Source organism: Odocoileus virginianus, chromosome 16, assembly GCF_023699985.2.
Source record: "Odocoileus virginianus isolate 20LAN1187 ecotype Illinois chromosome 16, Ovbor_1.2, whole genome shotgun sequence".
NCBI classification, from domain to species: Eukaryota; Metazoa; Chordata; class Mammalia; order Artiodactyla; family Cervidae; genus Odocoileus; species Odocoileus virginianus.
In genome coordinates this window covers 57,413,430-57,431,834 of record NC_069689.1, presented here as the reverse complement: position 1 = coordinate 57,431,834, position 18,405 = coordinate 57,413,430, and the positions used below count along the sequence as shown (strand labels likewise).

General features: G+C 44.5%; 1 protein-coding gene across 1 annotated transcript in view; it reads left to right on the top strand.

Moving 5' to 3' along the window:
- BNC1 (basonuclin zinc finger protein 1) overlaps window positions 1-18,106 on the top strand; it is a 28,793-nt gene extending 10,687 nt beyond the window's left edge. Inside the window, exons 2-5 of the mRNA XM_020877534.2 lie at window positions 5,776-5,875; window positions 6,922-7,157; window positions 9,543-11,407; window positions 15,849-18,106. Coding sequence (XP_020733193.2) covers window positions 5,776-5,875; window positions 6,922-7,157; window positions 9,543-11,407; window positions 15,849-16,530 — 2,883 coding nt within the window. The 3' untranslated portion in view covers window positions 16,531-18,106. The remainder of the gene's footprint in view (window positions 1-5,775; window positions 5,876-6,921; window positions 7,158-9,542; window positions 11,408-15,848) is intronic.
- The last annotated feature ends 299 nt before the right edge of the window (window positions 18,107-18,405 follow it).

Below are 18,405 nucleotides of genomic sequence, written 5' to 3'. Positions count from 1 at the left end.
TCTGATTAAAATGAGTGCGTAAAAAGCATAATCATGCCTTGATGAATTCAGAATGTGGTAAACATCTGCTTTATGTTTCTGAAGAATGGAACAAGTATCAGAATTCTAAAAGAAAGGATGTAAGTTTTAAGAGTTTTCCACTTTGATTTACATGAGTACTTTTCGTCCTGTAATTAGAATTTTTGGTTTGATTTCACTCTAGGAGTTTTAATTTGTCTTTAGATAATAGTGCTATAATTCTACTACATCATGGAATTCTGAAATGGGTGGAAAAACCCAAAGACTTTACTATTGGAAGTTTTCTTAGACGCTGTAATCAGCTTTTTTTAGTTCATAAATAATTCCTCTGAGATGTATTTCCATCGATGTTTAATGAGCTTTATTAAACCTTATTCAAATAAATTCATACAGAACTACATGATTTTTTTTTTATAAAGCAGCATTCACACACTGGAATTATAGATAAAGCTGCTTAAAATTCAGGCCCCAAACTAGAAGCTTCTGTATCTGAATAGTCAGGTTAGATCAGGGAGTCTCAGCTGGGGGCATTTGGCAATGTCTGGAGACTTTTTGGTTTTCACAACTGGGGAAGAGGGGAGGTGTTACTGTGGGTAGATGCCAAGGGTGCTTCTCAGTATCCTACAATGTGCAGGACAGCCCCCCATCACAGAGAATTACCCAGCTCAGAATGTCTGTGATGCTGGGGAAACCCTGAGTTAGGTGTCAGGAGATGCAGAAAAAATTACTTCAACCTTAAGCTATGAAATGTGTTTGGAATTGTTCCTTCTATAGTTTTGATGTGCTGGGTCCCAAGTAGTGAGCTTTTCAAGCACTCTTTAGGGAGTAGAGGAGGCATGTGCTCAAGGACATCTTTCTCTGATTCAGATAGGTCCTGTTTTTTAAAATGTGAATTCACTTTGTATAGTTCAAATACCTTGTTTTTAAAGAGTGAATGCATCTTGAGGGACATTATCCAAAATAAGAACTTTTCTTCTTTTAAAAATTTCCTTGAAGACAGTCATATTTGTAGAATGTAGGTGGTGAAATATTTCAGAAGTTTAGTGCTTAGTGTGAGATCTGTGAAAAAAAAAAAAAAAAAGAATATAGATGATTGGTTCACCTGTGAGCTGATGTTCAGAGAGTTGCAGAAGTTTAGAAGCTGGACAACATAGGAATGCCACAAACGAACCTAATGATGCTCTTCTAAATTTTGACAGTGTGTAATAGAAATTAAACCATAACTCATCTTTATCCTTTAACCTCCAGCCAAGATAACTATATAATTATGTGTATATAATTCTAGATGTGTGTGTTTATGTATGTAATACATTTGTCTATGTATATACACAAGTAGAAACTCTATAATGAAAAAATAATATAATGTCTTTCATTAGAGCAGTATTTCTCAATCTTTTTCATTTTTCACTCCCACATACATCTAAGGAGACTTTAGAAATTTTTTTCCTAACTGTGCCTCCCCCAATGAGATTTTAGTGTCACACCATATACTGTATATCTGTTTATGTATGTATGTGTGTGCTTTATACATAAAAAGAATAGCAGTTCTCACCTTTTGGGGATGGTGTACCCCAGATGAGAATGTATGCATGATTAGAGTGAGAGACTGTTCTGACCATCTGGAGTTCTTTGTGTTGTAGTCTGTGACTTAGTACAGAGTGAAGCCCCTTTCCCCTAGATTTCCTATTTTTCCATAAGTTCTTGACGGAACTAGGTAACACCGTCACTACCTGCTGCACACCTCATTTATCAGCAGCCTTATTCTTTCACCTGAAAATCTCTGTCTAGTTCTTCTGTTCAGGCCCGTTGTAATCCAAAAGAAACTATAGATAACATTCAAATCATGCCATTTTAACCTGTATTTAAGTAAGGTCACTGATTTTTTTAAAAAGACCTTATTTTTTTTTTTTTTAGTACACTTTTAGATTCACAGAAGATTTGAACGGAGAGTGTTGCACTGTCCAAAAACTTTGTGTTTTTTGGTAACTTCTTACCAAAAAATGGAAGCAAATTTTTTGGCCAACGCAATACAAAGATTTCCCATATAACCCCTACATCCACATAGGCATACCCTGCCCTATTTTCAGTATCCCTCACTGGATGATAACAATTGATGAACCAGCATTAGCACATCATAATCACCCAAAATCCATGGTTTAACCTCAGAGTTCTTGCTTGTTGTTGTATATCCTGCAGGTTTGAAAAACATGTGCAACGTTTTGTATCTATCATTATATCATCATACAAAGCATTTTCAATGCCCTCTTGTGTTTTACCTATTCGTTCCCCAATCCCTATCAAGCCCCTGGCAACCACTGGTCTTTTTTCTGTCTCTATCAGTTCAGTTCAGTTCAGTCGCTCAGTCATGTCTGACTCTTTGCAACCTCATGGACTGCAGCACACCAGGTCTCCCTGTCCATCACCAACTCCTGGAGTTTACCCAAACTCATGTCCATTGAATCAGTGATGCCATCCAATCCTCTCATCCTCTGTCATCCCCTTCTCCTCCTGCCTTCAATCTTTCCCAGCATCAGGGTCTTTTCAAGTGAGTCAGATCTTCGCATCAGGTGGTCAAAGTATTGGAGTTTCAGCTTCAACATCAGTCCTTCCAATGGACACCCAGGACTGATCTCCTTTAGGATGGACTGGTTGGATCTCCTTGCAGTCCAAGGGACTCTCAAGAGTCTTCTCCAACACCACAGTTCAAAAGCATCAATTCTTCGGTGCTCAGCTTTCTTTATAGTCCAACTATCACATCCATACATGACTACTGGAAAAACCATAGCCTTGACTAGATGGACCTTTGTTGACAAAGTAATGTCTCTGCTTTTTAATATGCTGTCTAGGTTGGTCATAACTTTCCTTCCAAGGAGTAAGCGTCTTTTAATGTCATGGCTGAAGTCACCATCTGCAGTGGTTTTGAAGCCCCCAAAAATAAAGTCAGCCACTGTTTCCCATCTATTTGCCATGAAGTGATGGGACCAGATGCATGATCTTAGTTTTCTGAATGCTAAACTTTAATCCAACCTTTTCTGACTCGATAGTTCTGCCTTTTCCAGAATGTTATATAGTTGGAATCATGCAGTATGTAGTCTTTTCAGATTGGCTTCTTTCAGTTAGTAATGTACATTTACTTTTCATCCATGCCTTTTCTTGGCTTGATAGTTCATGTCATTTAATGCTGAATAATATTCTGTTGTTTGGGCATACCACAGTTTATTTATCTATTTGCCTGCTAAAGGACATCTTGGTTGCTTCTAAATCTTAGAAATTATGAATAAAGCTGCTGTAAACATCCATGTGCAGTTTTTGTGTGATAAGTTTTCAACGCCTTTTAAATACCAAGGAATGCAGTTTACTAGATTGTATGGTAAGAGTGTGTTTAGTTTTGTAAGAAACCACCAAACTGAGTTTCAAAGTTGCTTTATGTTTTGTGTTGTCATCAGCAATGAATGAGATTTCTGTTGCTCCACATCCTCACAATCACTTGATACTGTCAGTGTTATGGATCTCAGCCATTCTAATAGTGTAGTGGGCTGATTTTTAAAAGTTATATTTTTATCAAAATATAATTCACATACCATAAAATTCAACTGAGTGGTTTCACTGTATTCACTGAGTTGTGCAACATCACTGCTGTCTAAGAACTTTAGAACATTCCATTACCTCAAAAAGAAACTGGTCAAAATTGAAAACATCTGTGTTTCAAAGGATATCATGCAGAAAGTGAAAGGATAATCCAAGGATTGGAGAAAGTATATATATGCCACTATATATCTGGTAAGGGACTTGTACATATCTAGTAAGGGACTTATACGTAGCATATATAAAGAACTCTTATGACTCAATACTAAAAATACAACCCAATTTAAAAATGGGCAAAAGATCTGAATAGACACACAGAAGGCCACTGAGCACTTGGTGGGAAAATAAACCTTTAAAAACAGTTTGAGGGGGTTCTCAGAAAGTTAAACATAGAGTTACTGTATGATCCCTCAGTTCCACTCCTAGGAATATATCCTGAAGACATGAAAGCATATGTCTATCATAAACTTGTTCACAGGGTTTCTTTGGTGGATGATGGAAATGTTCCAAAATTGTATTATGATGATGGTTGTTCAACTCTGGATATTCTAAAAATCATTTGTTTACTTTAAATGGGTGTTGTATGATATGTGAACTATTAATATAGTCTCAACTTAAAGCTGTCTTTAAAAACAATGAGAACAATAAAGGAACACCCCTTTCCCATTAGCTCCTCATCCTACCTGCTCCCCACAACCCCAGTAACCACTAGTCTGCTTCAGGGCTCTATGGATTAGCCTGTTCTTGACGTTTCACATAAGTGGAATCATTCAGCCTGTGAACTTTTGTACTTGGTTTCTTTCATCATCATAAATGTTTTCAGAGTTCACACATATTCTGGCAGGTATCAGTACTTCATTCTTTCCTATTGCCTAGTGATACCCCATTGTATGGCCATACCACATTTTGTTTATCTGTTCATCAATCAGTATATATCGGGGTGGTTTCCACTGTGAGGCTAGTAAATAATGCTGATTTTAAGGTTCAGGTGCAAGTTTTATGTGGACATAGGTTTTCAGTTCTCTTGGGCTTAAACCTAGAAGTGAAATCAGTTGGTAGTAAAGTAACTGTGTTTGTGAGGATCGGTCAGACTATTTTCCAAAGTGGCTGCACCATTTTACAATCCCACCAACAACTGATGTTTAAGTGAAAACTAGTTGATATGCTCCTTAATGTGTCCTCGGCCAGATTCTCCCCTTCCCTGTCTGCACACAAGGCCACACAGTCCCTTAATTGTCATATGGAGGTTAAACCCCCAGTCGTAGGGCTTTCTCATGCCTGCAAACACCCAGGCACCCCCCAACTGTCCGAGCTCTCTTGAATCATACGATTCCACCCAGCGCCTCCTCCCAGAAATCTCATTGACAGAACTCCAGTGAGAGCTTTTTCTCTTTAATAATAGATTACATTCCTCAGGCCTCTTATCCCCTTTTGAGAAATCCATCTTAAAAATATATGTGAACCTCTGTTCTTAATTCTAGAACTTTGTTGACACATACATCTGTATCTTCTATTTCAGTTGTATGTTTGCACACTCCACACCCCCACGCCACACCCACCACCTTAACCTGCACCTGAGCATTGACGCAGGGCTTGTCCAGCCTGCGTCTGGCTGTCAGTCACACAGTCCAGTCAGCAGAGTCAGGGAATGATCCTTGGTGTGGTCAGCCATTGCATGTCCTCGGATCTGTCTTGATATTCAGCATCTGCCCTGTTTGGGGGAGGGAGTAACGAAGTACACATGTGCATTACTCTCAGTTCGGATCATTCTCCTATTTACTTGTTTCAGGGCAACCCCATTATCCCTTTCTGGATTGCTGTTCTGGTCAACTTATAGATTTAGTGAGAATGTGACTCTTCTACACCCTTTTCATGCCATTTCCATGATAAGCAGGATATCTCCTTCCTGCCTGTAATCCTTTCTTATAAAGAGTTCTAGGGTTGTAACCCATCCTTGCATGTGGAATATCTGTGTAGTGTGTTTGCTGTCTCCAGGGCCAGGGTGAGCTGCTCCTCTTTCCAGGGGACAGTAGCATGTCTGGGCCTGGCATGGAGGGGGCACAGGTCATTCAGCCAGTGCTGCTCAGTGGAGGAACGCGTTCTGTTCTGAAGATGCTGTGTGTGTTCCACACATTGCTAACATGCCCGGTGTCCCCATGTTCTCTCCTGTAGGCTATCGGCTGTACTCTGAACTGCAGCTGCCAAAGCTTCAAACCAGGAAAGATCAACCACCGTCAGTGTGAGCAGTGCAGACATGGATGGGTGGCGCATGGTAACCATTTCCCTGCCTTGGCCTGTAGTGTTTCCTCTAAATAATGCAGTTACTCAGGAACGGATTTAATATCCACGAATGACAGCTAACATCTGAAGTTACTGCTGTGTGCCAGAAAACAGGCTAGGAGCTTTATATGTGTTATCTCTTTGTATCTTAACTCTGAAAAGTGTTTATCTGCTGCCTTCTGAAGATGTAGAAAGTGGTGCTTCAGGGCTGTTCTGCAATGAAAGAAATAGTCTGTGCGTATACAGTAAGTAGCCTCTAGCCCAGGGTTGCTAGATGAAAAAGTAGAATGCTCAGTTGAATTTGAATTTCAGTTAAACTATAATTTTTTTAGCCTAAGTATATCCCAATTAATATTTTTGGTTTAAGTATATACCACTTATTTGTTGTTTATCTGAAATCTATATTCAAGTTTAACAGGAACTTCCTGTGTTTTTATTTGCTAAACCTGACAACCCAGCACTACACCAGCCACATGTGGCTACGAGCCCTTGAAATGTGACTAGCACAACGGGCGAGCTGAATTTTTAGTTTTATTTTTTAATGTTAATTAATGTAAATCTAAATTTGAACAGCTGTGTTTGACTGGTGACTGTTGGGTTGGACAGCATGGGCTCAGTTGCTGAGCCTGACAACTGGAGGGTGGCAGACGGGCGCTCCCACCCCAGTCTGAGGGCTTCCAAGTCCAGGTTCTCCCCCAGGGCCTGTGCTTCCTGGTTTTCCATCCTCTTGATTACACACCTGCCGCCTTCATTTTTACCAGTTTCCCAGGTGTGGTCCTTACCTGTGGCTGTTTACTCCTTAGGCACGCCACAGGAAAGGGGGAAAAGAGGCCTCTCAGGGTGCTCCATTTTATCTTACAGGTTCCTGTGAATAACATGGAGCCAAGTAGCCATTAAGATTATTAATTGTTTGCATATTTGTGGCTTTTCCATTGGCACAAATAACTGAGAGTTCGCCCTTCGCCTACTTCCCAAGCGGTGTTTTTCTCTTAAAGGTAGAATCTTGAAAAACAACATTTTTTCAATTCCGTTTTTCAGCTCTGAGTAAGCTGAGGATCCCCGCCGTGTACCCCACAAGCCAGGTGGAGATCGTCCAGTCCAACGTGGTGTTCGACATCAGCAGCCTCATGCTGTATGGGACCCAGGCCATCCCTGTCCGCCTGAAGATCCTTCTGGACCGGCTCTTCAGTGTGCTGAAGCAAGACGAAGTCCTTCAGATCCTGCACGCCTTGGATTGGACCCTCCAGGATTACATCCGAGGATACGTGCTGCAGGTACGGGTATGTGGGTGCCACTCCTCGAGAGCAGGACAGGTGTAATGCAGTGCCACCAGTGCTCCAGCTGCTGCTAGTCATCCCTCCCTTTCATCGTCATTCCTCTTGGCCTCAGCCTATCTCACATTCTGGGAGAAATCCATTGCTTTCCTTGTGGCACAGTGGTAAAGAACCTGCCTGCCAATGCAGGAGATGTAAGTTCAATCCCTGGGTTGGGAAGATCTCCTGGAGGAGGGCATGGCAACCCACTCCAGTATTCTTGCCTGGGAAATCCTGTGGACAGAGCAGCCTGGCGGGTTATAGTCCATGGGATCGTGAAGAGACAGACATGACTGGGCACACAAACACTGGTATCTGTTAGACTTCAGGGAGTGAGAGCATTACGTGTTCTCTGATTTGGGTTTCACTTGCCAGCTTGCACAGTCAACATTGCACACTCCCTCACACAGTCAACCGTTGGCCCCATCCTTGGTGCTGCCTCCATTTCTTTTATTATCCATACGACATCATTGGTTTCCAATTTTATTGAGAGTTTGGAGTTGAGGAACTTACATTGCAGAAAGGCACAGCAGACAGTTCCAATTTTATCCTATGCCTTCTTGTCCTTTAAAGCCCTCTGCCATCCACCCTCTGCCATCCACCCTCTGCCATCCACCCTCTGCCATCCACCCACTGTTGACCTTTCTTCCCAGGCCCCGATGACTTGTGATAGTTCTGTGGGCATGCTCTCGCTTATTGTCTCTCCTACCAGTTCTCTTCCAGCCTTCTTGCCTCATTTCTGCATCACTCTGTCATCCTGTGCCTTTCACGCCTTCTCTCATCTCTCTCCTTTGCAGAGTAGTTTCACCTCTCTTTGTGTTCTAGGGGTCTACCTTATGCTTCCTATCCAGAGAGGCTGTCAAGGTATTTTCTCAGGCAAAGAACATGTTTCCTGGATTTCTCTGACATAGGAAATAGCTACAGCATTTTCTTCCCTGTCACTATGCTAGAAAATGTCAGTTGACTTTGATAAAAATTTCAATGAGATGGGCAGATGAATGTATTTCCAAGACTCACATACATTCAGTGTAACTCAGCTAGGCCATAAACTTGAAACAAGCACAAATAACAACCATTTACTGACTTAGTCCCTCTTCCAGTCATCTCACAAGGTAGGTCGATTATCCCCATTTTCCAGGTGAGAAAACAGAGGCTGAGTGCTTCTGGATCTTGCTGAAGTCCCTCAGTTTGCATGCAGCAGACTTGAAATGTGAACCCACTCTCTGACTCTGACAACACCTGCAGGCTTCCTCTGGAACCCTGTTGGCTTACCTTGAGTGTGGGACCCCTCGAAGGCCAGAAACCACCTTTTATGTAGAGCAGCATTATGCTTTTACATTATGACATAGATCAATATTTAATGATCCTAATAATCTTGCTTTCTAGTGTTAGGATTAAAAATATGGAATCAATTACCTTGAACCTCCAGCGCATGAAAAATTTATGATGTTACATTCCTCATCATCTTCAAAACTCTTACATGCACTGTGAAAAATCTCAGTAGGCCATCAAATACATGTTCTGTGATAAAATATTTATTGTAGTTTTGGGAAAAGTTAGGTCTTGCTAGAGTTTGAAAAATCTCCAACACTCCAGTGTAATTACCGCTCTGCTTTGTGAACACAGGCAATAGATCAATACAGGTTCATTTGTATTTTGATGTTAGTTGCTTGGGAAAGATCATTCAACCCGCAGCAAATAAATACTTGAGCTATATCTAGGCCTGATTTCCCATCTATACTGTTTAGATAAAGAAATTACTGTTGCTCAAATGATACATATTTTAATTTTAGTGGGAGAAAATTATTATGCCTAATGCAAGACTACCAATTGGTTTGAAATAGGATGGAAAATAATCACCAAACTTCCCTTAGACTTGAGTGATATAATTTTATTTCTGTCTTCTGGACCACCACTAACATTTGTACAGTTTATTTTTCGACAGAGAGTTTCTTTCCTAGGAGAGTGGGGTGAGTGAGGGCTGAGCTCATCGAGCCCAGTGCTCCCAGGGGTGTCTTTTTCTAATATATATAAAAGTGTCCCATGATGCTGGTGGAGGCCCTAACCACATGGCATGAGGGTTGTGGTGGTTGCTGTTTAGTCGTTCAGTCATATCTGAATGTTTTGCAACCCCATGGTCTGTAGCCCACCTGACTCCTCGGTCCGTAGGATTTCCCAGGCAAGAATACTGGAGTAGATTGCCATTTCCTATGCCAGGGGATCTTCCTGACCCAGGGATCAAACCCACACCTCCTGCATTGCAGGCAGATTCTTTACCGCTGAGCCACCTGGGAAGGGTAAGGAACAGTAAATTAATTGTCCTTTTAAATTCTGGTTTGGGTTTAGGATGCCTCAGGAAAAGTGCTGGATCACTGGAGCATCATGACCAGTGAGGAGGAGGTGGCCACCTTACAGCAGTTTCTTCGTTTTGGAGAGACCAAGTCCATAGTTGAGCTCATGGCAATTCAGGAGAAAGAAGAGCAGTCGGTTGTCATCCCACCTTCAACGGCCAGCGTCGACATCAGGGCTTTCATCGAGAGCTGCAGCCACCGGAGTGCCGGCCTCCCCGCTCCCGTGGACAGAGGAAGCCCCAGCAGCCTCCACCCCTTTGAGAACCTCATTAACAACATGACCTTCATGCTGCCTTTCCAGTTCTTCAACCCCTTGCCCCCAGCACTGATAGGGTCACTCCCCGACCCCTATGTGCTGGAGCAGAGTCAAGACCAAAGCCAGGACCCCAAACAGGAAGTCCACGGAGCCTTCCCTGACAGCAGCTTCCTCACTTCCAGTTCCACCCCATTTCAGGTTGAAAAAGATCCGTGTCTCAACTGTCCCAATGCTGTCACCAAAAAGGAAGACAGCACCCACTTCAGCGACTCCAGCTCATACAGCATCATCACAAAGCTCGAAAGGACACAGCTGTCCCCCGAGGCCAAAGTGAAGCCCGAGAGGAGCAGCCTCGGCACAAAGAAGGGCCGGGTGTTCTGCACGGCGTGTGAAAAGACCTTCTATGACAAGGGCACGCTGAAGATCCACTACAACGCCGTGCACCTGAAGATCAAGCACAAGTGCACCATCGAAGGCTGCAACATGGTGTTCAGCTCCCTGAGGAGCCGCAACCGCCACAGTGCCAACCCCAACCCCCGGCTGCACATGCCCATGAACAGAAACAACAGGGACAAAGACCTGAGGGGCGGCCTGACCCTGGCTGCCTCGGAGAGCGCCAAGCGCCCAGGCCTCGGGGTGACTCCTCCAGACTGCCGGCCTCTCCCTGGCTACGCTGGGGCCCTGGAAGACCCCCAGAGCCAGCCAACCTTCCCAAGCCTCAGCCACAATGGGGTGCTCTTCCCCAACCTGAAGACTGTCCAGCCAGTCCTGCCTTTCTACCGCAGCCCAGCCACTCCAGCCGAGCTGGCCAACACCCCTGGGATGCTGCCCTCCCTCCCTCTGCTGTCCTCGTCCATCCCAGAACACCTGGCTTCCAGTGAAACACCATTCGACACCCTGCCCAAGAAGAAATCCCGCAAGTCCAGTATGCCCATCAAAATAGAGAAGGAGGCCGTGGAGACAGCAGATGAGAAGAGGCAGCCTCTGAGCTCTGATGAAGACATGCCCCTGCAGGTGGTCAGCGAAGATGAGCTGGAGACCTGCAGCCCCCAGTCAGACGGAGCCCCAGAGGAGCCGCACACGCCAGCAGGAAGCTCCGAGAGGCCTCACGTTGAGGAAGAGAGGCCCTGCTATCTCGGGCCAGGAATTGAGTCCAGTGGAGCCATCCGCCAGACTCCTGAGCATGCCACACACACCTCGGAGAGGGAGACTGGGCAGAAGTCAGCGTTGAACACCGTGCCACGGGACACGGAGGAGGATGGCCGTGAACCTCACCTCACCACCAGGGTGGAGCCCTGCGTGCCTTTTCCCGACTATATCAAACTGCAGCAGCACCTGCTGGCCGGGGGGCTCTTTGGTGCCTTGTCCACCCAAGGAATGGCTTTCCCTTGTTTCGAAGATTCCAAAGAGCCGGAGCACTTGGGTCAGCCAGCATCAGTGAGGTCGAAGGACGAGAATCGCTTCCAGTGTGACATCTGCAAGAAGACCTTTAAAAACGCTTGCGGCGTGAAGATGCATCAGAAAAACATGCACGCCCGGGAAATGCATACGTGCACAGTGGAGGGCTGCAAGGCCACTTTCCCCTCCCGCAGGAGCAGGGACAGGTAAGACACCTGGTGGCGATCTTTGCTTCCAGGGCGGTGGGTCTTAACCTTTAATAGGCACTTGAGTCACCTGGAGGGTCATTAAAGCAAACTTCGGAGCCCCACCCCTACTCTTTCTGTCACAGCAGGTCTGGGACCGGATGTGAGGGTTTGCATTGCTAAGTTCCCAGGGGACACTGAGCTATTCCAGGGGCCACCGTCTGAGGAAGAGTGTCCTATAGATCCAGGTCCCCGCGTTTTTGGCTCCAGAGTTTAAACTCATTTAGTTATAAGACCTGACATGAAATGACGTGAGGCTATCTGATCTTTTAGAGTCTCCCCTTGTGTGGGGTTTTGTATATATTCAGTACAGAAATGTTAATGGATTTCTTATGGGGACATTACTGTGATATTACAGTGAATGCATCACTCTGCCTTTCTAAAGCCTGAGGAATTTTGGATTCAGAAACACATCTGGTCCCAGTGGTTTGGGATATCAGGAACCATGAACTGGTTCACTCATTAGAGGAGCAAGGGAGGCAGGGAGCTTTTCACATTAGGATCGTAGCGTCGCAAAACTTATCTGACTTTCATTTCAAACTGAACTCCACAGAATGAAGCGTTTTCTCTGATTTCTAATTAACCACTCTATTTGAAAAGAAGAATAACTGCCTGATTGAAGATGTCTGAAATATTGAGTTATTAAAGAGTAAAGGCAATTAACAGGTTATGTCCATGTCTGTGACATGTAGTTGAAAGAGGAGAGGTCTTGTCGATGCTGGGTTTTCATGACCCCATGACACAGAACCACACTGCTCTCCAACTGCCGGGGGATGGAGTACCCCTCATCTCTGTGGTCACACAGCACTGGCCTTCCTCTTATTTTTCTTGATGAACTTGGGTCGCAGAACCATGCTTCAGGTCGCCTTCCTCCCCAGCCTTTAAAGGGAAGTAGAGGCTTGCCGAAAAATACCAGGAGGCTTTAGGGAGAGAACCAACCCTCTGATGAGACCAGTGCTCAGCTGCAGCATTAGAGATGCTAAATGATTCACAGAACATTAAAATGTTACATTTGTCCAAACAAACTTTATTTCAAGCAGCTCAACACCCCCATTGCCTTAGTCCAAATTGTAGCCCCTAATTTATTAACAGGGCGAAAAGGTGTAGACTCCCACACACATTCCTGGACAGGGCTCCTAAGAACACACTCATTGTCTTGAGCAGAGAGGATAGGGCAAGGGTGATATTTGTTAAAATTCCTGTTTCCGTCGCTGGATGTTGCACCCAACCTCCAGGACACCTAATTAGTGCGCTGGTCCTCCTCCTCCAGCCTCCGAGAGAAGAATTTGTTCATGAATAAGCTGTTGTTACAAAGAAGGAATAGTCCTGTCAGTCAGATTATCCTTGTTATTTATGATACTGTTCTGACCTATGTCATCTGCCAAGTTAGAAGGCATATTGAATTTAAGATACTATTCGTATTTATTCTTCATGTATTTAATATTTTCCTGTTTTTGGATCTATCTGAGATGCGAGCCTCCTCCCCACACCACAGGAAAGCATCTCGCATGCTAAATGTAAACCACTAATTCTAGTAATCTAGAATTGGTACTGCGTTTTCCCTGGGATCTGTGATTAAAACAATACCATCTTGACAGGACTTGGCTAGCAGTCCCAGGTCCACCACCATTTTTCTGAATCAGAGATGAGAATTGCATTGCTGTGAGGACAGCTGCCTTCCTGTCTTCGAGCCGCGGCTACTGCCCACAGCACTTCCTAGGACCCATCAAGGGGACTGCCACAGCACTGTGGATACTTAGCCTGTGAGTGTTTAATCACCTCTGTGTTAGGTGCTCTGGACACAGTCCCTGCCCACAAAGGCCCGTGGGGAGGCAGCAGTGCACGGGTGATTACAACTGACTGTGGTGGCTGCTAGAACTCGGGGGATACAGACTATAATGGGCATGGGGGGGCATCTCACCAAACTCCTCGAAAAGTTAGGGTTGGTTTCCTAGAAACCATCTTTACATGGCATTACTCTAAACCAACCACTTGCAAAAGTTTTGATGTCACAACTCCTTTACAAATTCTTAAAACCTCAAGAACTTGTGTCTGTTTGGGTGTATATCTATCAATATTTACTGTATTAAAAATTAAAACTGAAAAAAATTAATATGTACATCACATCACTTAATAAATTAGTTTATTACAATTTTATGAAAAATTACATTTTCCGGACAAAGAACTTTAGTGAGAAGCGGCTTTGTTTTACATTTTGCTAATATCTTTAGTAGACGACGACTGGATTCTCATGTCAGCTTCTTCATTCAGTCTGTTGAAATATCACACGTCATATGGCCTCTGGAATACCACTCCAGGCGGCGCTAGTGGTAAAGAACCCCAGTGCAGGAGACTTAAGAGTCATGGGGTTCGATCCCTGGATGGAGAAGATCCCCTGGAGTAGGAGCACAGCAGCCCGCTCCAGTATTCTTGCCTGGAGAATCCTATGGACAGAGGAGCCTGGTGGACTACAGTCCATGGGGTTGAAAAGAGTCAGACCCGACTGAAGTGACTTAGCACACACACATGCACGCCAGTGAGAGAATGAGGCAGAAAAGGAAAATCATGTCTTAGCATAGTTATGAGATGAGTCTGACTCGAGAGACATCCTGAAAAGATCTCAGGGACCACTCGGGGTACCCAGATCACACTTTGAAACCCACTGGTATCAGCTAATCTACATAGTCAGGAGCAGGGGAGGGGAGAGTTGGAGTGGGAGGTTGAGGTTTAAGTGAAGAAATGCAGACCTGGGCAGGAGGCACAGCGTTAGCAAAGTCCTGGAAGCAGAAAGCCCAGCACATGGTCCCGGGGTTTTGCAGATGTGGTTGTCACTGACCTTAGGGGACATGGCACCTTGGAAAGTACATCTAGCCCTCAGGATGGTTGAGGAGGAGAGAGGGCTGCACACATGTTAGTTTTTGGTGTTCATAGAATCCTCAGCAGTTGAGCACAGGACCCAGAGGTTCCCTCTGTTACATCAGGGACTTTTCTGTACAGGGTTCCAGTAAATGTGTTTGTCTGACCCTTTTTTGACCACTTGTATATCCTGGAATCTATATGTCAATCTAGTGTCTGGTTTTCTGCCGAGACATACCTGCCCCTTCAACCCAGGATGCTGACATAATCACAGGGCAGAGTTGCAGTGGAGAAGAGCTGCTTGCAAAGTGGGTGATCTGGGAGCATAATTCTGATTATGTCCCCCAAAAAGAAAGTATACAAGGATTAAAAAGAAGTTGAGTAACAAATTTCATGCACTTTGAGTAACATCCCCCCCGGCTCCCCACCAAACACATCTTTGGAGATTTAGAAGAGAAAATCTGATTTCTTGTTATTTTGGTGAGGATATTTTTCCCAGTTTGACCCTGGCACGCATCCTGATCTGTATTGGGGGAGGTATGTTCCCTGCTCAGAATAATTCTGCAGTCACCTTTGAGATTATGCCCTGTAGTAAGGGGCATTTTTGCTCGTCAGAAGTTAGGGGATCTCTGAGCAAGGCCAGCATTGATTGACAAGTTACATCCAAATGATATATTATGAGTAAAAGGCATGTGTCATAATGGATACTCATTATCTGCCCTTCAGGACTAACCATTGGGTGGGTGATTGGCAGTGTGCTCACAGTGCTGCACTTGCAAAATTCCTGTCTGGTATATAGTGAAATGTTGCAAATACAAACTAAATTTCACATACACGCACACTCACACACACATATACCACTTCTAGCCTCTCACCTGTAGAACTTCCATGTGGTGATGTTTCGTTCAGATGCTCTAGTCCACGATGCAAACCACGTAGGAAATCTTAATATTTTATGGTAGCCACATTAAAAACGTGAAAAGAAACAAGTAAATTTAGTAATGTATTTCCTATCATTCAGTCTATTCAAAATATTATCATTTCAGTATATGACACTGGCCACCTTTCAGGCGCTCAGTAGCTGCTTATGAGTAGCCGTTATTTGGGACAGTACAGCTCTGGAAGAGCCTGTCTCCTGGTTTCATTGAAATAAAGTCCTCTGCTTAGTTCCTTACTGTTTGTGACCAGTTTTCTTCTGGGATCTCCTGGTTCCAGTGTCCCAGCTGAATGGGCCTAACTGAAGCAGTCTAGCCATTCTCTAAAGATGAGGTGCAGGAACTTAACATGTCAGGCAGACTGTGCAAGCTGAAGAGAACTACACATTCTGTCAACTCCCCTGGTCAGATGCTGACTTGGGACAAGCAGTGGACGGCAGCGAGCAGTGTCCACCACACAGGCGCTGCATCCTGAGCCCCTTAGCATCACTTCCCTCACGCCACAAGCTTTCCCGGTATCTGCCTAGTGTCTCTACTCAGACCGAAGACTGTCTTTAAAACAACAAAGATGACAGCCCTACTCATTGCTAACCACCTTTTCACTCTTGTAGACACAGTTCAAACCTAAACCTCCACCAGAAAGTATTGCCCCAAGAAGCTCTGGAGAGCGGTGAAGACCCCTTCCGGGCAGCTTACCTCCTGAAAGACACAGCCCAGGAGGCCTACCAGGAGGCAGCCTTCACACCGCAAGCCTCCCAGACGTCTGTCATCTTCAAGGGGATGAGCCGGATGGGCAGTCTGGTGTACCCGCTAGCCCAGGTCCACAGCACCGGCCTACAGAGCTACGCCTCTGGTCTGCCCAGCGAGGGCACTGTCTTGGATCTGAGCACTACCTCGAGCGTGAAGTCGGAGAGCAGCAGCCACTCCTCTTGGGACTCAGACGGGGCCAGCGAGGAGGGCACTGTGCTCACAGAGGACTGCGACGGCAACTGTGATGGGCCAGGCCTGGTGCCCGGGGAGGACTACCCACTCTGCGTCCTGATGGGGAAGGCTGACCAGAGCCTTGCCAGCTTGCCTTCTGGGCTGCCCCTGACCTGTCACCTCTGTCAGAAGACATACAGCAATAAGGGGACCTTCCGGGCCCACTACAAGACCGTGCACCTCCGCCAGCTGCACAAATGCAAGGTCCCTGGCTGCAACACCATGTTCTCATCTGTCCGCAGTCGGAACAGACACAGCCAGAACCCCAATCTGCACAGAAGCCTCACCTCCTCTCCCAGTCACCTGCGGTAACAAGACAGTGGACCACTTGGCTTGAATAAGCACTGGTCGGAATTCAGGAATAAGGTAGTCCAAAGGAAAGTTTCTCACTCTGTTTAATACCATTTGGAGCAAGCAAGGCAAAGAGTGTGTGGGTTGACTTCATAGTCTTCAACAGGATGAGCAGAAAAGAGGCCTTGTGAGAAGCTGTCATGGGGCAGCGTTTCCTGTTACCTTTCTCAGCCCACGAGGTTTTTCACTGACATAGCAAACATTTGCAGCAACGTGGTTTTCCCAGATTTGTTTACACATCACCTGGGAGAGTGCCAGGTCTGTCTCTTGACCACAGGGGCCCAGGACCCGGAGGGGAGCCGGAAGGAAGGTTGTAGTATTAAGGGTCAATGAAGTGTCCTGCAGACACAGACTGTCACCACAGGTGACACCAGGAGCCAGTTCCAAAGATCACATTTTTGAGTTCCTGCCTTAATGAGTCCAAAATCCAAACTGGAGTTTGGGAAAATGGCTGAGACTCTCCCTCCGTTTAGATTGGAGAATTGCTTTCTTCCCCCTGTAGGTCTCATGTGTTACTCTAGGGAGTTCTCAGAGAAAGTGGGTTGGCCTCTTAACATGTAGGAACACGGATGTTCCCTGGGATGTTGATTCTTGCTCCATAACACACATTCAAGAAGCTAGCGGGGAGTACTTCATGCACTTAAAAATAGTGGTCTTCAATTTAATTTAAAATAACTTTGATAGTATTTAATTTGTGTTTATGTTATGTGAGTATTTGGGATGAGTGCAGACATGTCACAGTGTGACCTTTGAGTCTCTGCTCAGAAGCAGAGCGAGTGACAGCCTAAAATTCGAAAACACTGCCTGTTTAAGCTTGGTGAACTCCAGTATCTGTTCATTTAGAGCCCCCCTGGAACAAATGCAGGTGTGATGCTGGCAGGACCATTTGTATATAATCAGCCAAAGCATTTAGAGAATGTGGTTCTGACAGTTGTTGTGTATTTTCAGTATCACTGGATCCCTCAGTCTTCACCCTTTTACAGATGTGTAAGATTAGGATGAACTTTCTAATTTACGTGGTAGAAAGAAAAGTAGGACATTATTGCCATACTGTATGTCTTAATATTTAACTTATTCTGAAATATATTCTGTACCATTATACATGTTTGCTGTTGTAGAAAAGAAACTTAACAGGTCCTGTGAAAGGAGACCATCTCCTGAAATTTGGCATTTGCCCTAAAAGCCCATGGTTGCAAAAAAGAAATTGACTTTGTATTAAACTTTCAAGTTAATCACTTTTTAAACTCATGGTTGGTTTGAGTAATGAGAATCGGGGAGTCAAAAGAGATACTATTCCTCTGGCCCAAAGGTGGAAAAAAGCCAATAATGTGTTAATGATTATTTCAACTTTTTTTTTTTTTTAATAAATGTGACAACTTAAACCTTGTCTCTGCTTAAAGTGAGATGTATCTTTCAAATGTTTTGTTACACAGCTGTTTCATATTCCAGTGTCCCCAAGATGGAAAAATTTGTATACAAATGAGTTTTCTATGATTTAATAAAAATATATGGCACACTTTTTGTTTAAAAAGGCAAACATTTGTCAGAGCAGTTTTGTCACACATCCTGCCTGTCATATGAGTGCATGCAGTCAATACACACACACACACACTGTGAATCTGACAGATCCCACCACCCAGGGGAGGTCTAGTGGACAGGAATCAGTAACTACTGTGACTGAAGTGACTTAGCATGCACACGCACACCACAGCCACACAGGAACTGCAGCGGTTCATGAGTGCCAAAGAAATTAAGTGGTTACTTCCCTGGGAGAAGGGACTTGGTATTAAATATCAAGGAAAATACTTGAATTTTTAAAAATACTGTGCTGTCAAA